The sequence below is a fragment of the Protopterus annectens genome, chromosome 2.part1 (genome assembly GCF_019279795.1).
Source record: "Protopterus annectens isolate FY-2018-M chromosome 2.part1, PAN1.0, whole genome shotgun sequence".
Classification (NCBI taxonomy): domain Eukaryota; kingdom Metazoa; phylum Chordata; order Ceratodontiformes; family Protopteridae; genus Protopterus; species Protopterus annectens.
The window spans coordinates 1,727,953,721-1,727,974,654 of NC_056729.1; the positions used below are offsets into that span (position 1 = coordinate 1,727,953,721).

The 20,934-nt window shown below is 43.5% G+C and overlaps 1 protein-coding gene across 2 annotated transcripts in view; it reads left to right on the plus strand.

Annotated features, from left to right (window-relative positions):
* LOC122794613 (protein DDI1 homolog 2-like) overlaps positions 1-20,934 on the plus strand; it is an 897,408-nt gene that overhangs the window by 130,146 nt on the left and 746,328 nt on the right. For both annotated transcript variants that reach the window (XM_044063181.1, XM_044063180.1), the window contains exon 3: positions 11,357-11,605. In XM_044063181.1, coding sequence (XP_043919116.1) covers positions 11,357-11,605 — 249 coding nt within the window. The remainder of the gene's footprint in view (positions 1-11,356; positions 11,606-20,934) is intronic.

A 20,934-nucleotide genomic window follows, 5' to 3' on the forward strand; every position in this document is an offset into this window, starting at 1 on the left:
AAAAGCTTGTTTTCAAGCGTTGCACAGAGTGTGGCCATAAGTTATCCCTTGCGGATGGCCACACTGTGTTTTGTGCTTGGGCGTGGCCCGAGTGTGGACTGCAACATATGTGCGGGCTTCAACCCCAAAAGATAGAAGGGCCAAGTTGGCCGTCAAAGGCCTTCTTCCTCCTTCAGCCTCTGTTTCCTCGTCCCTGAGTTTGGTCACAGCGGCTGCTGTGGACACCTCTCCCTCCTCTCTTCCTCTGGCTTCTCCTCCCTCCCAGGCAGGGACTCAGCCTCCTGTACCAAAGGCTGTGGTAGCAGAGCAGAAAAAAGGGAGAGAGAGGGAGAGAGAGTCGAAGACGAGGGGAAAAGAGAAAGAGGTCTCCGGACCTTGCTTCTCCTACTAAGACGCCATGGATTTGTGACTCCCCTTGGCTCCGTTCTCTGAGGTTCTCCCCGGAGCTGGAGGAGACGCATCCAGCTTCTTGGGCCTCTGTATCCCGACCTGCCAGGTCAGAGTCCATGGCCTCGTAGTGGTCCACCCGTTCCTTGTCTGACATGGATCTGGATAAAATGATGAGGCAATTTTATCTGTACACAGGTCCAGATGGGGGTCTTGCCAGCCCCCCTCCCTCAGGTGGGGGGGAGCTCACTTCCTTTTTTCCAACCTATATCTCCTTCTTCGATCCGACCTTCGAGTTTGGAGTACTTTTGGCTTTGGTCAGGGGGTCAGCGCTGATGGTACCTGCTTCCTCGACACAGCTGCCTGGAACGTTTAGGATCTGACCAGCTGGGATCCGAGCCGCTCTCAGAGCAAGAGCTTAGGTGTCGGATCTGAGGGAGTGGAACTTTTTTATCGGCTCTGACTTTGTCGAGCCAGGTTCCCTCCCTCGGAGCTCTGTCTACCTTGGGCCTGGCTCCAATTCTCTAGTTTGACACGGGGAGACTGGCCTCTTTATTGGTTTCTCATGAGGTTTGCTCTGTTTCAGCGTTCGTGGTAGAAAAGGTTCTCTCTGCCGGATCAAGACCCCTGACTGCCCCCTTGGACTCCTCTCATACCCCCTCGGCTCTGTGTATGGTCCCCATCATTTTACCAGAGGGACAGCCCATGCTCGAAGAGCCCTAGATGGTTCCCCCGAGGAACAAGTGGCTTGAAAGCGAGCTCCCCCTGGAGAGCCCCACCGGAGAGGTACCTTGCAAGCATATGTGCAAGAGGAGTCACAAACTCCCCTGAGTCCCTCACCGAGGACACTGACTTAGATGATGGAGAGGGTTCCCATAGGTCACCTCCCGAGGATGTCTCTTTTGGAGACATCATGGAGATCCTGCGCCAACAGGGAGGTTGGTCTGCCCCCAAATCTTCTGATGAGTCTGTGTTCCTGGAGGCTTTTGGCACGGGCCCATCTACTTCCTAGGTGTCCCCTCCCATGGATCCTTTGGTGGATCTGGTTACCTCACGGGCATGGAAGGAACCGGACACCATGGAACCTATCCGAAAAAGACCTGATAAGATCCTAAGCCCCCCCCCCTAGACAGACTAGCTTGGAATAAGGGCTCCCCAGTTGACGTCATAGTGGTAGATGCAGCCACTAAGAAGGAACTTGCTCAGGAGAGTTCCTCTGTCTACCCTCCTGATAGAGAGTCATGGATGATGGACCGCCTGGGGAAGCAGGTGTATGCTTCAGCTACCATTTTGATAAGGACGCTGAACTACTTGGCCCATGTCACCAGACTCCAACGTGACCCTGTAAAGGAGATGGAGGAGTCTCTCTCCAAATCCATGTCACAGGAGGACAAGGCTTCATTCTCCGTGAGGATGGCCACTTTAAAAGCAGTATCTAAGCGTCCATGCGACTCCCCTCACATGCTATGGAAGGAGCGGCTAGGGTGGCTGGGCCTAGCATGTCCATGAGGCGCAACGCCTGGCTCAGGTTATGTCACTTTTCCGAACCCTTCAAGGCATCTTTTGCCAATGCCCCTTATGATGGCTCTACACTCTTTGGTAAGACTGTCAAGGAGACATTAGTTCAGAGTGAGAAGGACGGGAAGACCCTGTCTGCCGTCGGGATCCGCTTCTCTTGCCCTCAAAGGTCCTTTTCCCGGAACCAGAGAGGGCAAAAGAAGATGTGGTTCTGGAAGTCACAGTATTCCCAGGACACTCGGGGCTCTTCTTTCCCCAGAGGTAGAGGGGGACAGAATGGACGCCAGCCCAGAGGCAGAGGGGGGGGGTCTAAGGAACTTTGGGTTTCGAGAACCTTTCTCTGACAGACCCGGGCAGCAACCCTGAAGGGTTGCCAGACTGCTCCTACTCTGGAGGCAGTCGGGGGCTATTGTCCTTGCACCTGGCGGCATGGGAGTCCATAACAACTGTCCGCTGGGTGCTTCAAATCATATCCAGAGGATACTCTATCCCCTTCGTAGGTTTCCCCAAATCTCCTTGACACCTCTCAGACATACCACCCACGCAAAAGGAGACGGCAGCACAGGAAATTTCCAAGCTGCTAGAAAAACGAGCCATCGAACCCCCCCAGATCAGTCTGGATCAGGCTTCTACTCCAGTTTCTTTTTGGTGCCAAAGAAAATGGGAGACTTAAGGCCCATTCTGGACCTCTCTGCCCTGAACCTGTCAGTTGCCAAAGAGAAGCTCCAGATGGTCACATTACAGTCCATCATGCCATACCTGCAAGAGAGCGACTGGATGTGCTCGTTAGACCTCCAGGATGCTTACTATCACATAAAAATGCACAGATGCTCCAGGAGGTTCCTCCGTTTCTGGCTAGGAGTCCATCATTACCAATTTCAAGCCCTACCCTTGGGTCTAACCACAACTCCCAGGGTGTTTACCAAAGTGATGGTGGTGGTAGTGGCTCACCTGAGACTTCAGGGAATTCAGGTCTATCCATACCTGGACGATTGGCTCTTCACTGCTCCCACCAGGTGTCTACTCTCCCAAGCCAGAGATTATTTCCTGACTCTTGCCCTGCATTTGGGTGTTACAATCAACGCATCCAAATCTCTCCTACATCCTGTACAGGTGATAGACTATATTGGTTCCAGGATAAATACTCTTCAATGCATAATCTTCCTGACCTCTGAGAGAGTTTTCAAAGCCTGAGGATGCATGTTTCCCTGATCTCCCACTCTCCTCTCCCAATGGCGGAATCAGTGTTGAGAGCCTTAGGCTCGATGGCGGTGACCATAACTCTTCTCCCTTGTGCCCGGTTACACATGAGAATTCTACTGTGGACTCTAGCTGTACAATGGTCCCTGTTGGAACTGCCATTGACCTATCCAATCCAACTCAATTGAGTCTGTCGGTCGTCCCTCTTATGGTGGATGTGGTCTCCGGACATTTTGGAGGGACGACCTTTTGTTCCAACCCTGGCCCAAACCACAGTGACCACGGATGTCTCCCAACTCGGGTGGAGGACATTGTTCAGGCAGGACAGTCCAAGGCCTGTGGGCCCCATAGAGACCAGATTGCACATAAATGTCCTAGAGATGAGGGCGGTCCTTCTAAAGTTGCAGGCCCTTCATGCCTTTCTTCCTCTGGGAATGACTGCTATTCAGTCAGACAACATATCAGCGGTCTGGTATATCAACAAACAGGGAGGGACCAGATCTTACCCCCTTTGTCGTGACACCATGAGAGTGTGGGAATGGGCGATTTCCACTGGTCGCTTTCTCATCGCAAAGCACATTCCAGGACGGTCCAACATTCTAGAGGACAGGCTAAGTCGGACCATTCTGATGCTTTATGAGTGGTCTCTGAATCTGTCAGCAGAACAGATCTTCAGCGAGTGGGGTCAACCTTGCTGCGATCTCTTCACTTCTCCTTCCAAAGCGAAGTGCAGCAAGTTTTTCTCTCTGAACCTCCTGCCGGGGGAATCCCCCAGAGATGCTCTAGTTCAGGATTAGCCTCCCGGTCTTCTGTATACTTACCCGCCAGTATCTGTCATTCTGAGGTTTCTACAGAAAGCTCATAGACTGGGGAGCAAAGTGATCCTTATTGCCCTATTCTGGCCTCGCCAAGTATGGTTTCCCTTCCCTTGGTCTCATCTTCTGGCTCCGCTTTGGATTCTAGATCCCATTCAGGATCTAATTTCACACCCTTTGGGGGTGCCTCATCTTGGCTGCTCCAGTTCCCGTGATTGCTAAGACTCCTGGACTATCCTCCTCAGATGTTTTTCATGTTTCACTGTTGCAGTCATCACTTTTGGGTTATCTGCTTGCAGTAGCCCTCAATCGACCTGATTAACAGTCTTGGGTCCTGCGTCGGCTACTGTCTCTTCTTCCATGACGTTAGGTAGTCAGGGGTATAAAACATGCAGCCAACACCATTACATCAGTCTTTCTTGCAGTGCGGTGCCCAAAGTAGAAGCAGTTCGCAAGTGCCAGCCCGACTCCTGAAATTTTCGTTTTTGAGTTTCAGAACCAAAGTCTTCAAGCGAAATACCCCATTTTGCTCCTTACTGATATCTGTAAAAGTTAATAATTGCATTCCTTGTGGAAAGCAAATACCTCAAAGATTTTCTTTCATGCTATATTCCTTGCCTAGGCCCTGACCGCGACATACCGTGCTGTTGGTTTTGTGCTTTATTTAATCAGCCACTATCCGTCGTCTGTATATTTTCACCTCAAAATATTTCGGTTCTCTGTTTAATTATCTAGAAATGTCGTCGGTTAGCCATCTGACTACCGGGGTTCCGAAAAAACGCAAGGATAAAGACAGAAACAGGCCGCCGAGGTCCAAAACTGCCGACGATGCTTCTCCTAAGCCAGTCGCCAGTTCGCCAGTACTCGGTGAGGTGTTTTCGCAGCACCTGATACCCGCTACTTCTGACTCGCAGGCCTCTACTGAGACCCATTCGGAGTTCGGTATGCCACAAGATGCTTCAACTATGGAACCTGCGGATGTCTCTACCTTGGATGGGTTCGGAGCCGCTGTGCAGGCACCGGCTTCTGAGGGTGTATTCAGGCCTATGGACTTGCATATTAAACCAATGTCTCCTTCTTCTTTTAGGCCTAAATCTCGAACCATGCCTAAAAGCCGATGCCCAGGCTGCATGCGGATCTTATAACTCTAATCAGGGGAAGCCAACCCCCTCCTTCTAAGAGACCTAGGACTGAAGTTGTTTATGAATCTTCTGACCAGAATTCTGATTTTTCTGATGATCTGGATTTGCCCTTATCTACTTATGAGGATTCTGATGCTGAGGACTCTATTCCCTCTGCTTCCCCTCCAGAGGATATTTCTTTTGGTGAAACCTTACATACTCTAAGGGAGCATTTCCACTGGGAAAGCCAGGATTTTTCTGATTCAAATAAGGGGCTTAGGGATTTCTTACTCGTGCCTCAGCATAGGCCTTTAGCTATTCCTCCAATACTGGAAATTGTTGATGATGCTTTTTCGGAATCTAGTTTTGCCCCTGATTCCTTGCCTCCTGCTCCCAGAAAACCTGACCGATATTACAGGGTTCCTGATTCACACAAGTTCCTTTTTAAAAATCCTATTGCGGATCCAGAGACCATTTCACAGGGACCCAAGGGCATTAAGGCTTCTACTGCTAAAAATCCTACCCCTTCTGATAGAGACTCCAGGGCGCTGGATAGATGGGGTAAGAAGATTTACACTTCTGCAACTTTGGCCATTAGGGCTTTAAACTGCCAGTTTCATATGTTAAAGTATGAACAACATGTTATTGGATTGCTTAAACAGAAAATGATGTTGATTCCTGACTGCAGAAAATAATGAATTATAGGATTTAATGCATTCTGCTGAACAGGTTGGAAAACATACTTTGCAATGTGGATTTGATTTTTTTAGAGGCCTCTTACATGGCTGCTGTCACTGGGTCTGTGCTCAGAAAGCATGCTTGGCTTAAGGAGCAATCTTTACCTGATCATGTTAAAGCTAAATTGTTGGATGCTCCCTTAAATCAGGACCACCTGTTTGGCAACAAGGCTGAGGAAGTTCTTAAAAAGATGGAAGATAAAGCTAAATCTATGCAAACTGTTAAAGATTTTTTACAAGTTCAGCCTCCTAGATTTAGTAGGCACTGGCCCTCTAAGAATTGGTCCTTTCCAGCCTCTCCAAGGTCTTCTCAAGCCATACCCAGACATAGCAGAAACCTCAGGGTTCAGTCCCAGGGGGGACACACAAGACTAAGCAGTGGGGGGTTTCCACACCCAAATCAGGGAGTAGTAAGACTCCCACCTATGGAAAACAGTCTCAATGACTTGCTTTTAAAACTTCCAAGCACTTCGCAACTGAATGCTCCTTTAGACGGAAAGATTGGCCTGCAGGCCAAAAACTGGGAACTCATTATCCAGGACAAATGGGTTTTAAATATAGTGTCCCAAGGATACAGATTTCACTTCCCCACCTTACCAACACCAAGCAGGTGGCCAGATCTACCCCCAAATCGGTGGGCAGAGGCCCAAAATCAAGTACTCTCTTAAGCATGGGGGCTATTCAGTTGGTACCAGAAGAGGAAAAGGGTCAAGGGTTCTATTCGAGACTTTTCCTGGTACCCAGAAAAGGCAATACATAGTGTCCTATCCTGGACCTTTCTACTCTAAATACCTTTCTGGTGATTCCAAAATTCAGGATGCTGACACTTCACCAGCTGCTTCCTATGCTAGGCAAAGATGCATGGTTGGCAACCCTAGACTTAAAAGAAGCATACCTGCACATCCCTGTCAGGGAGTCTTGCAGAAAGTACCTATGCTTCAAAGCAGGCTACATGCACTATCAGTTCTCTGCACTGCCCTTTGGCTTATCTACTGGCCCAGGGTATTCACAAAGTGCCTAGCTCCAGTCATTGCATTCTGCAGGCAAAGAAATATTCAAATGTACCCATATCTGGACGATTGTCTAATTCAGGCAGAAAGCCAGGACATACTTTTGAATCATCTGGCCTTTGTTTGAAGGGTACTGACTTAACTGGGGTACACCATAAACGAAAAGAAATCACAACTGGAACCCTGTCAACAAATTATATTCCTGGGAGCAAGCTTGAATACAACTTCCCAGATGGCTTTCCTCACGCCACAGAAACGGATTCATTTGACAGCCTATTTCAAACAAGTGGCCACAAAAACCCAGTTATCTGCAAGGCAAATACTGCAAGCCTCGGGGTTCATGGCCTCCTGCATTCTTCTAATTCTATATGCAAGGCTGCATATGAGGAAACTGCAATGGTATCTCAAAAGCATATGGTGTCAACATTCGCAGGATCTAGAGGCAATGATTCCTGTCATACCTTGCCTACGCCTAGAGTTCCTTTGGTGGGCAGAGGCCTGCCACCAAAACAGGGGACTACCATTCACACTACCCCCCTGGCTTCCAAACCTTAACAACGACGCATCAGACTATGCATGGGGGGGGCCCACCTGGCAGGGAAGTGCATTCCCAGGCAAATGGATCCCAAGTCAAATGCACCCGCATATCAATCAAAAAGAAATGTTAGCTGTACAGAATGCTCTGACAGCCTTCAAGGGCCACAGTCATCCAGGACAATTAATGATAAAGACGGACAAAACCACTGTTATGTGGTAGATAAACAAGCAGGGGGGTACACATTCCTACCCCCTCTGCAGACTAGCCATGGCATTGTGGAACACAGACCTGAGCTATCAGGTGCATTTACAAGCTCAATTTCTGCCAGGAAAACTAAATACACTGACAGACGAACCAAGTAGAAACCTCATGGACCCAAACGAATGGAAACTGGGATGGGAATGGAATGAGTTGGGAGGGTGGCGTAATGGTGGGTTGGGAGGGTGGCCTAATGGTTAAGGTGTTTGCCTTGCAAACACAAGGTGCAAGGTTTGAGTCTCACAAGGGTTAATTGTCTAAGCTTAAAATGGCTCGAAAGGGCAGTTAGCTTAGTACTAATCTATGAACCTATGAACTGGAACCAAGGATTTTCAACATGTTGACAAGCAAATGGGGGAGCTCAGATATAAACCTGTTTGCCTCTCCATAAAACTATCAGTTGGACAAATTCTGCACAAGGACTCCCCACAAACAAGCTTGGAAAGTGGATGCTGTGTCCTTCAGCTGGAAAAACCTATTGGTTTATGCCTTTACTCCTCTGCCTCTGCTCTCCAAAGTACTACTAAAGATCAAACAAGACAAACCAAGGAAGATTTTGATTGCACCAGACTGGCCATGCCAACACTGGTACCCTCCTCCTGCGCAGTGTGTCACTGTGGGCCCCATGGCACCTGCCACGGACTCCTACTGTATTGTCTCAGTAGGAGAACCAGATTCTGCATCCTCAACTTCAAACACTGAATCTAGCAGCCTGGCTAATTACATAATTTCTCCTTTACCATCTCTCAGTAAACCAGTGATGGATATCATTTTAGAGGCAAGGAGGCCTAGAACCAGAAAGTCTTACGCTGGAAAACGGAAACAATTCCGTGCCTGGAACCAGTCTCAAGGGATGAGCACAACAGTGCCCAGTTTACCTCAGATCTTACAATACTTAACTGAGTTTCCTAAAGACCTGTCTTTCTCCTACATCAAAATTCATGCCTCAGTCATCTCGGCTCATTATAACACAGAACCACCCCTCTTCTCTCATCCACTGCTTAAGCAGTTCCTCAGAGGGGCCAAAAATCCACAACCACCCAGGAGCTCTCCTTCTCCAGCCTGGGACCTCAACTTTGTATTGGAAAAGCTCACCTTTCCTCCTTTCGAGCCAGCTGCCACTGCAGACTTAAATTTCCTTTCTTGGAAAACCACTTTCCTTTTAGCAATCACCTGAACAAAAAGGGTATTTGAATTACAGGCCCTCATGGCAGTGGAGCCTTTCATCATCTTTCATGCAGACAGGGTGTCCCTCAGGACCAATCCCTCCTTCATGCCCAAAGTTGTATCCAGTGTGGCCTTTAATCAGTCCATACATTTGCCAACCTTCTTTCCTAATCCACAGAACAAAGGGGAACGGATTTTGCACTACTTAGATGTGCACTGACAACTTAAGATTCTTCTTGGACAGAACTAAACCTCAAAGGAAATCTAATCAACTGCCAGTGGCATTTGCTGCAGGGGCAGACGGGAAGGCTATTTCAAAGCAAACCATTTCCAAATGGATAGGCCATTGCATTTGTTTGTAGCAAAAAAGTATGTACAGAACTCCAAGTAGCAGCTTCTAGGATGTCCCTGGTAGGGACACCTCTGAGAGAGGCTGTAGAGATAGATGCAGCCCTGGTAGAGTGGGTCTGATCCCATGTGGGATAGGTTTTCCATGGCTGCATCTATCTCTATAGCCTTTCTCAGAGGTGTTCCTACCAGGGACATCCTAGAAGCTGCTACTTGGAGTTCTGTACATACTTTCACCAAGCATTACCATCTGTCAATTTTCTCTAAATCCAGAGCTGGCTTTGCCACTCCAGTCTTGCAGGGCCATTTAGCTGGTCCTAATTCTATTTAAATTCCTCCTGTTGTGTACACTTACCATAAATGTAGATGTTCAAGTGTATTCACTGTTGCAGTCATTACATTTGGGTTATCCGCTTGCAAAAGCTTTTTGGTGTATTTGCTTTTTTGTTGGAGGTATAACCTTGTATATTTATAGATTTAATTGCTTCCCATTAAGGGAGCACCTGACATCTGGGGCAAGAAAAACTGATGTAATGTCATCGGCTGCATGTTTTATACCCTTGACGACCTGACGTCATGGAAGAAGGGACCTCAACCGACACAGGACCCAAGACTGTTAATCAGGCCGACTGGGGGCCACTGCAAGCAAATAACCCAAAAGTGATGACTGCAACAGTGAATACACTCTAACATCTACATTTATGGTAAGTGTACACAGCTGTACTTTAGATCTATTCTGGTGACTGCTCATAAGTCTTTGACCAGGAAGGTTTATCGCAGCAAGTGGAAACGTTTTTCCTTTTAGGCCTCTCAAAGGAGTTTAGACCCTTTCGCGGCTCCTATTTCCAACATTCTTGATTTTCTAGCTGATATTTTTCAACACTGAGCTAGTTCTTCTACTGTGAAAGTTCAGTTGGCTGTCATCTCTTTTTCATGTGGGCGGGAATTCTGCTTCTTTAGCCTCTTCCAGACTGTGTAAAGCCTTTATCAAAGGCACCTATTTGTTACGCCCCTCAATCAAAGATCCTGTTCCCCCCATGGGACCTTACTGTGGTTCTTCAAGCTTTGATCGCTCCACCTTTCCAGCCTGCCGCAACTTCAGATCTAAAATTTTTATCTTGGAAAACGGCTTTTCTGGTGGCTATTACCTCTGCAAAAAGGGTTTCAGAATTGCAGGCCTTGTCTATCAAGATTCCTTACATGATTTTTCACAAAGATAGGGTTTCCCTTCGAACCAATCCATCCTTTCTTCCTAAGGTGGCATCACCAGTCATTATCAGTCAGACCAATGATTTGCCTGTATTTTTTCCTAATTTTACTAACAAGATGGAATACAAACTCTACATGTTGGATGTTCATAGACAGTTACGATTCTATTTACATAGGACAAAAAATTTCTGTACATCTGATCAGTTGTTTGTATCCTTCTGTAAACCTTTTTTGGGAAACCTATCTCTAAGGTCGATGGATTTCTTCATGCATCATGCAGGTCTGTAAGGACAGAGGCATGTCTCCTCCAGGTCAGGTGAAAGCTTATTCCACTAGGTCCATGGCTATGTCTGCGGCCTTTTGGTCTAGAGTGTCTTTGGATGATATTTGTTCTGCAGCTACTTGGCCCTCATCTCATACGTTTATTTCTAATTACAAATTGGGTTTGGCTTCCAGAAGGAGTGCATCCTTTGGTTCCACGGTGCTCCGGAATATCCTTCCATGAAGGCCTCTCAGGAGTTTAGTAGCTGGGGACTCTGTCCCACAGGTTGAAGACCAAATTAAGTAAACTACTTCGGATAAAGAAGTTATGTACTCACCATAAAGTTCAATCTGAGTAGTTGTATTTCATTTGTCTTCAACCGTCCCTCCTTCCTTCCCCCGGACCTTGGCATGTGATCAGCCTTCGGGCTGCAGTATAGGTCACAGGTAAACTTTTTTCAGGTCGGGTTATCAATATAAGGTTCAGCAAACTTGATCTGGGGATGGAAGGCACTGGAGTTGTATTATGGGTAAGGGGAAGAGTTTGAAGCTCAGAGTTGATGCTAATAGAAGTTGCCGGTTTGGGTCCGATACAGATCTGTAACCCACAGGTTAAAGACAAATGAAGTACAACTACTGAGATGGAACGTTATGGTGAGTACATAACTTCTTTTTTTACTGCACAACTTTTGAACATGCACGAGATTTTTATTTTGGTTTACATAATTTGATTTGCTTCACTTTTCCTATGACTTTGTTTAATTTGGTGGTCTTCTAATTTGTTTAGATCTACCCAGAATAGACTTCAGCAGTATTGCTGTACCTGGGACTTCGAACCAGCAGCGACGTCCACCTGAAACCCAAACATCACGATCAGCAAATGTAACTACTCCTAACTCTTCATTGGCTACATCACCTCAGGGTCTTGACAATCCAGCTCTGCTGCGAGATATGCTGCTTGCCAATCCACATGAGCTGTCTCTCCTTAAAGAACGAAATCCACCACTCGCCGAAGCTCTGCTGGGTGGAGATCTACGTAAGTCCAGTTTATTAGAGTAAAGCTGGTGATTGCAGTAAAATCTCTCTCCATCTTTCTCTTACTACTACCTTTTTTGTATTTAGTTTGCTAATTTGATAAGCTTTAGGCAGAGTAGCCTCATTTGAAGATGACTTCAGAGCACTGTTCTGGTTCAGTAACTTGCACCATATAAGGAAGATTAATGGCTTCAAGTTCAGAGCATACATGATGATGCTTATTACTAGCTCATAATCTTAAACTTAAATAAGTATATATATATATATATATATATTTTTCCTGTGGAGTTCCTTCTATCCCTCAGTTAGATGTCATTAGCTTAGAAAGCAGAATAACAGTGTTGACTGAACATTTTAACCTAGCTTATCAGTAGCCACTGCACCACTCACACATTTTCTCAATTTGGGAGAGAGGAATCTTGAAAAGCAGAATGGGGGAAAAAAACTGAAAAATATTGTAACACTTAACCGTGGGACTTTGGATTTATTGTCTTCCAGTCACTGGCCTTTACTTTTTTAAAAATACAAGTGTTCTCCTACCACAAGGTAACATGCAGAGGAATCATCCTGAGAATTTGATAGTTAAGGAAGTGAGTGAAAAAGACATGGGAGGTCTCAAGCAAGTGCTACAAAGGTAGGCACTGCAAACATTGAGAACTGATTAGCAGAATGAACCTTTTGGTGTTTAGCTTTAGTGAAAGTTGAAAAAGGTTCTAGAGGGATTGGGTCAGTGTGGCAGGGTTGATGTGCCATCTCACTTTCAGCAAAATCAAATGTAAAGTGATACTGTGTGGGTGCAGCATTACAGGGAAACTACTTACCAAGGAGATGAGAAGTACTGGAAGTGGAAAGGACATCAGAGTCCTGGTAGTACCCACAATGCATTAAAGTGAAGAATGTGGAAGGACTATGACTAAGGTGAGTGGAATGCTGGGATCCATAGTGAGAGTTTCATGTTGGATGAGTGCAGTACATCTCTGAATCTTCATTATTATTGGGCTTGCACTTCTGCACGCAAGTTGGCCTCTGAATTGATTTAACACTCTGATTTTAAATAAGTTGCCAAGGAGTATTTTATAAGAAACTTCTTTAAAACAGCAAGACCTAAGTCATTGTGTATTTTGAACTGACAACAGTCTGCGGATAGAACACCAAAGTATGAAACTCTGCAGGTACGTTTGAAGTCTCAGTAGGTAGAGAAATGACAGCAGAAAGTATTGCTGAGAGAAAGAGGGGAATGAAAGGACCTGTAAGTCCTGTAGCATCCAAAACGAGCAAATTGTAGTGTGTTCAAGGGCAGTATCCAAAGTGAGATGATAGAAAAGCTCAGACTGTGCAATAGATTGCTATAAGGGAAAGGTTAGTTTGTTTTTTATTTTCTTGTATTTTATATCGCTTCTTTGACTCCTTCTAGTTTGTATACTGTGGTGTGCTTTCTTTGCACCGTATTTTATTTGAATGCTGCTTTTAATTGCATATTTAAGCTCTTGAGTGACACAGAAATGAAATTTTCTCCATTCTGGTGCTGTTGTGTTTTTAAACTCAACTGTCTTTATAGTTGCCTGCCCCTTATGTTAATTTGACCACATGTTTCTTTCCATCGTCTTTCATTGGCTATTATCATTTTGTGAAGTCACTCCCCTTCAGCTATTTAAATTTATTGATTATCCCACTGTATTCCATGGAGCCAGAATACAAAGTGTCCACCCCTTCCAATCTTTTTTGCTGTTTTTAAATTACTGGCTCTCCACAGAGATTGCTAAAGCCCGAGTTATCCCCTCTTTTTCATATCTAACTGCTTAGTGCACACTGCAACTCTTAGGATATTAATCCATTTTTCCATCTTACCTTTAAAATCTGCAACATCTGGTCCAAGACCAGCAGTTATTGGAGATCCTACATTCTGCCTTTCAGTAGTCATCTTGGGATTAGTGCTTCTCTCTAGCTCCTGGTGAGAGAAGGAGCATAGGGACATTATTTCCAGGAGACTGACTGATAACTGCTTCATTGGTACCAGCTTGGAATCTGTGCTTATATTTTTCTCCTGGTGAGAGAAGGAGCAGAGGACATTGATCACCGTTTCCGACTGGGCAGTGAGTGCCTGTGTTAGGCCTTCCTGATTGGTCTGGTTGCTGTTCAGAACATCTGCTAGGAAAAGGCTACAACATAGTTTAGTACTAAGCTAACTGCCCTTGCGAGCCATTTTAAGCCTAGTCAATTATCCCTTGTGAGGCTCAAACCCTGCACCTTGTGTTTGTAAGGCAAACACCTTAGCCATTAAGTCACCCTCCCACATTTGCCTACAGATCCCTGCATCTTCTGGGACAAAACTGCTGATCACCAAAAAGCCTGTGGCCTGCTTCTCATCTTGGGATTGGTGCTGCTTTTTTGGTGAGAAAAAATTAGCAAAACAGTATTGCATCCCAGCAGTGTGAAGCTGTGGTGGGTCAAGCAGTAGTAGTAGCCAGGCAGGCAGATCTCCTCTTGTCATCATTCTTGACAAGCTAATTTTTTCTTTTTGGTAAGTACTGCTTGATTAACTGCTGTCTAACTTAACTTCAGAATATCTTCCTAAATACTTCATCCTTAAATTATTAGGGTCTACTTATTAGTTTCCCCTCTAGTGTTTAGAAATGCCCTACATAGATGCATATACCATGAGTTGACATTTTTCCTGTAAAAGCAACGTTGACATTTCAGCAGTACCTAGCTGCACATGGGGCAGCTAGTTTGCAGTGACAAGCACAGCCCCCAGAGTTGCAAATCGGATACTCCTGACATTACTTTAGACGGTTGCAATGAGAATATAATCAATAAAAAGAGCCATTAGCCCTGGATATGAACTTTCCCAACTATTTCCTTTACCGGCGTGGTGGATATGGGCATCCTGAAATAATGTAGAAATTGCATCATATTTACTAACAACTAGCTAATTCTCAAACTGATATGGTATAGGTTCATAGGTTTTTACTAGGCTAATGACCACAAGGGCCTTTTCAAGCATAGCCATGCATCTGAAATCTCTGACAACTTCAGGTACTCTAAGTGTAAGCAGGGGTTTGAGCGATTAAATTAAACAGTTACAAGCAGGAGCCTGGGAAGTGAACCATTTAAAGGAAAACTCCACCCTAGAACTAAAAGAAAAATCTTTTTTTTTTTTTCACTCCTTGTCTCCTTACCTGTTTGAACACCTCAACATCATACCTCTCAACCATACTGAATTCCTTGGCAAATACTGGTTTTGAGGGCAAAATATTGGGGTGCCACGAATTTCCGTGTGGACCCTTTAATTTCTGAATTTCCTGGGCTTTTTTGAAGTTTTTTTTTTTTTTTGGACCATTCCTGACATCACATGCAGGGCATGCATGATGACGTCAGCATGAGGCAGCCAGCCAGCCTTTTAGGATTCAGCTGCTGAGCCATTACTAAATTTAATTTACAACAGCAGTTCTTTCTACCCCAACTCCAGTAAGTCAATAAAAAAAAAAAGACTTTACGTAAGGGAACGGTCCAGTATTTTTCCTGCATTGATGTTTGCTTCATTTCTTATGAATGGTGCTTTCTTGTATTAATGTTTATTTAATTCTTAGGAACCAACTGTCCGGTATTTGATTGCTTAATTTCTTATGAGCAGCGCTCCATTGATAAGAACGGTCCAGTCTTTTTCTTGCTTTGATATTTGATGGTTACTTATTAATTCTTATGAACAGTGCTGCATTGAATCTCTTTGATTTCTCACTGCAGTACTGCTTATATGTATGAGAGAAAGTATTTTCGAGTGTACTGCTAGTTTGTTTGCAACATTATTTTCAAGTCTTTGTTAAGGGACTCTATTGGAAAGAGGCCTACCTACTGCTGTTATTAGTTTGAAGGTAGTTCAGACAAGAGGTTTGTTTTTATTTTCAAGTCACTGTTCAGACGAGATGTTTGTTTTTTTTTTTTCAAGGAGTGTGTGTTGCATTAATGTTTACTTAATTCTTAGGAACGAATGGTCGGGTATTTATTTCTTTACTTAATTTCTTATGAATGGCGCAACATTGATAGGAACGGTCTGGTATTTTTCTTGCATTGAACTGCACTGCATTGACAAGATATGTACGAGAGAGCTACTTCCTTTGCTGTGTTATTAAGGGACTCAATTGGAAAGAGACTTGCCTACTGCTGTTATTAGTTCAGACGGTGTGTGACTGTACTGCTAGTTCTTTTGCAATGTTATTTTCAAGTTTTTGCAGTATTATTAAGGAACTCATTTACTGCTGTTATTAGTTTGAATGTAGTTCAGCGTGTGCTACTGCTGAAATTAGTTTGAATGTAGGTGTGTGTGTGTGTGTGTCTGTCTGTAGGAGGGCAAAACTTATTGGAATGTGGGAGGGTGAGAGATGTAAAAACTCCAAACAGCCCAAAAGGGAGATGACAGTAATACTTGTCTTACTACACAGTTAATTCTTTCATATTTTGATGCCAACTTTTAAATGCTAAAATTAAAAAAAATTCTATTCTCTCAGTCTTGTGAACAACTAATTCAATATTCAGCCATGTATCCCTTAGCTTTACTTTTGTAGTTCTGGATAAATTGCTGTTAATGTCAATGAAACCAATAAATGGACTACTCAAATGGCAATGCTTTACAAAACTACTTACTGCCTTGCTCAAAGCTGTGCTGTGGCTGATCCGATAAGCAAACATAAACTACAGAAATTTCAATAAAAGTGGAGCAGACCTTGAAAAATGCTTAGTTCTTCAGGGGAGAGAAGTTTAGTGCTGCTTATGCCACCTCTGTTTCTGTTAGTAGCACAACAGGTAGTATACTTGCTTTTGATGCAGAAGGCTGTGGGTTCTACTCCCACAGTATGTAAATGGATTGCTGATACTGTACTGTGTTGCACTTTTAAAGGGGCGTGGACGCTGCAGTCCTGAGAATGTCTTCTTTGGCGGCGATACCTTGGAACCTGTTATCAGTTTGCCATCCATTCCCTATTGCAGTATTACTAGCAATTTATTCCTCAAGTGGCAACAGGAACTTTATTTGTAGATGAAACAATGAAATATAAAGTTGTTTGCTAGCAACAACCTCTTCATTGATTATAGACTTTAATGTGGAATTATTTAGATGACTTTTGCTTCTGCAGAGATGTGGATTGTAGAAGTTTGAGTAGACTTTTGATGGAAATGTTGTGAATTGGACAGTTTTGTCATTATTGGTTCATGCATTTTGTTTTATTTTTTACTGGAAAAATGTTCAAAACAATAAATTTAACACACACTGTAACAAGTGTGCTGTATGTTATACAAGGAATGTAATTTAATACACTCAGGAAGGTGTATCAAAGGACACCTGTATTTTTCGTGTGCAAGGGGCCTGTGATTTGAAAACAGCCCAAAGGTAATCTTTATCCGCCACTGGTCACTTGCATTTTCTTTGAATGTGGGTTTCAATCCTGTTTCAATTAATGTAAGTTCAAGGGCAGACAAGTTTTAATGCTAAGTCTATTTAAATTGTGAGACTGTATTGCCTTGCTTACCATATGTCTGTGTTTGTGCTATAAAATGTAAAATAAAAGGTTTAAATTAAATCCAAATAATCATTGGAGCAGTAAAGCAGTATGCACATTACAGTGTTTATGGTAAATGGGGCAAAATAGCCAAGTAATGGGACATTAAAATGGCTGCAGGGGGAGGCCCATTCTACCATGATTTTGTGAGATGGGAAGGGTGACAAATTCAAAGACAGCCCCAGGGGGCACAAACTCTAGTTACGCCACTGAACAGTAGGCCATGGAGAATGACTTTTGGAGGTCCTAGCAAACTAAAATATTCTTTTGCTAAGATAAGAATATTGCTAATGCCTACCATCAAATGCCCTACTTTTACCGCAAAACCCACATATTGCAAGTCACCAAAAACAAAATCCTAAGGTTCATCATCTTCTCCCTTCCCAGTGAACATCATTGCTACACATTTAAAAAAAAACAGGGCCATATTTTGGTTGTCTGTTCTTCCGTTTGCATTTGACAGTTGGTATCCCACAATTCCATTGGAGTGGGTGGGGTTACTTATGTATGCAAATCTTATGTTAATCAGCATACAGATTTGTACCTATTTTTCATGGGCCTTTGTCCAGATTTTGATGTTTCCAGGCTGAGATATGCTCAAAATCACTCTAAGTGCTTTATTTTTAATTTTAGCCTATTTTCCACAACATGGGTACCAGTGTTGCTTGATGTATGACCATGATCGTGTTCTCCCTCAACCCTTTCTCTTTCTTCATAATGCTTTTTACGACTCATGCCAGTCGTAAGGAAGTAACTGTGAATTCCCATGCCTTTGACATATAATGGGATTTGTGGGTGTCACTGTTATCTTCTTTACTTTCTGTAAAAGGACTGCTTTTTTCTGTCTAATCACCTTCATTTTTGTTTGGCTCAGACCTTGTTTTACACTACACTTGGAAGTTATGCAGCTACAGCTATAGCCAGAAAAGTAGCTAAATTGCAGGCCTTTGTTCAGGGTTTTCTTTTGTAGTTCAAGAGGAATTGACAGTTCCCTCCCCTCGCAATACTGCAGAGGTGTTAAAACTGTCACTGCACTGAGAGACCCTTGCAGGATCAGTTCCTCTTGGACTACAAAAGAAAATTCTGAACAAAGGCCTGCAGTTTAGTTACTTTTCTGGCTTGTAGCTGGATAACTTCTAAGTATAGTGTGAAGCAAGGTCTGAACCAAACATAAATGAGGGTGATTAGAGACAGAAAAGGAGGAGTCCTTTTACAGAAGGTTAAGAAGAAAACAGTGACTCACACAAATCCCATTATATGTCAATGGCATGGGAATTCACAGTTACTTCCTTATGTCTGGCATGAGTCATACAAAGCATTATGGGAAAGAGAAAGTTGAGGGAGAACAAGATCACATTGATACATCAAGCCCCATTGGTAGCCATGTTGTGGAAAACAGGCTAACATTACAAATAAAACACTTTGAGTGATTTCAAGGTGTTAAAATAGGTCAGGAAACAGAGTGAAAAAAAAACAGATTTTTTTTTAGTTCTAGGATGAACCTTTCCTTTAAAGGGTGCCTGTGTCCATTAGAAACAAGTGCCAATCCAGGGATAAATTTCCTGTTCCCCATCCATCCAGTTGTCCTAGTTACACTTGATATGTGTGTGAGATGTAGTTACACAATGTCACTGGAGGCAAAGCTCTCACATAAAAGCACTCCTAATGTCAAGCAGGTTGCCAGTATGTATGCTGCACCCATCACAAAAGTTCAAAGCAGACACATAGACCCACATATGCCGAGGTACTTGAATGTAACCTACTTAAACTCAGAGGCCCCCTAGATGAAGTACACATAACAGATACTCTTGGCAGCCCCAAATACACTCTCAAAACAACACCCACATCAATACAAGCAGCCACATCTGAAGGAACCTCTACTTCTAGGCTCAAGTCAAGCCACCATACAATCCATCATTCTGGCCATTGGAAACTCTGGTGTGAGATACACTGATGTCCCTCTCACCAGGCTGAGTAAGGTGAAAGTCATGGTCAGTTGTTTATCAGGGGCCAGGATCCGCTGCATTTAGCTTGTAGTCAGTTTATTGGACCACAAGTACCAGTATGACTATGTTATAGTCCATATGGGTGTAAATGACCTGAGACATACCTCCCTAAACTGTATGAGGAAGGGATATCATGGAATTCTTAGAATGTGTGTTCCAGGCTAGTATGAGCCTAGCATTGAGCAGCATTTTACCTTCTGCAAGGGTGATGCCACAATATGAGCAGAAGATGATTAACTTTAATAATTGGCTTTGATTCTGGTGTCATTCTAAGGGGGGTGCAGTATTTGTCAGCACGGAAGGAGATGGATAACAGACCATGCTGCTTTGCCAGAGATGATCCATACCTCTCCCCTCTAGGCTTTCAAATATTAACTTAAAAACATTGACCTTCCTCAGTGCCAAACTGAAAGTATTTCTAACATAGCAAATCTAAACCAACAAAATATAAAGGTGTTACTGCTCAATGTTAGGAGTTTAAATGAGAAACTCCACTCCCTACAAGCTGTCCTTACACCAGAGAATGCGAATGTCTGTGTAGTCACTGAGACGTGGTTTAAAGCCATGGAGAGCACACTGGCAGTGCAAGGCTGTAATGCCTTCTACACATTTAAACCAGGTACTACACAGACAAGGGACTAAAGGTGGTGGTGTGTTGATTTACATAAAAATAAGTATATCCTAAGGCTGGTTAGACAGGACAATGCAGTTGAGCCTTTCCACATTCAATTTTCCATAGGCAAAAATCCCATACCACTTCCTTGTAAGATATAGGTCCTGTTAAAACTTGTTAAATAAATGCTTAGTCTCCTGGCAGTTCAAACTACAGCTCTTGTATTAAAATAGAAAAACACATGTGTTGGAGACAGTACTCAGAAAGTCATATCTCCCCAAACAAAAGAAATAAGAATAATTTATAGGAAATCTTACTATGATAATAAATTTTATCTATGAAACTTGCTAACATCCAATAGAAATATAACAGAAAGGTACATTTCATACATCAGAGCACTACTCTGTATCCAATAGAAAATTAACAAGCTGGAAGAAATTATGCTTCATACTTATCTATATTTTAACGTAAATAAGGAATAATTGTCCTTTCTACTACGTGCCTGCAAGGAAAAGCAGGGCCTCAGGCTAAGGTACTAGAAACTATGAGAAACTTCTTTCCAGTATTTTTCCACAACTTCAGGATGTTCTTGCATTCATGTGCACTAACCTGTTGGCATATACTTGCATTTCATTTCATTATTCTCAACCTCTACAATTCCCCCTTTGATGCTTAGAGAGCATCAAATGAAAGTCTGCTTTTCAGAAACCAAAAACACCTTTGTACATTTTGCCAAATCTTTCAAAGACTTTTGTTTCATTTTTCATTTTCCATAACACCTTCAATATCACATTTTGAAAGAGGCACATTATCAAAACAGTTAAGATATACATTTTGCAATATTATCAAAGTTTAAGATGCAATCAATTTAGATATTAAAGTTTTGCATAAAAGTAAAAGTAAAAATAAAGCCCTAATGATTATTGCAATTAGCATTATAAATTTTAAAATACCACCACCCCACTCAGAGAACAGATTAGTGAGCCATGCCCAGTGCGAGCTATCAGCTTCTTTATTATCTGACAGCTCAGCCACTTTCTGGATAATTTCCAAATTAATACGTATGTCGTGCTTCTTATCAGGAATAAACGTACAGCATTCCTCATGCATGAGTGCACACGTACCCCCTTTCGATGCAAGCACAAAGTCGAGCGCCATT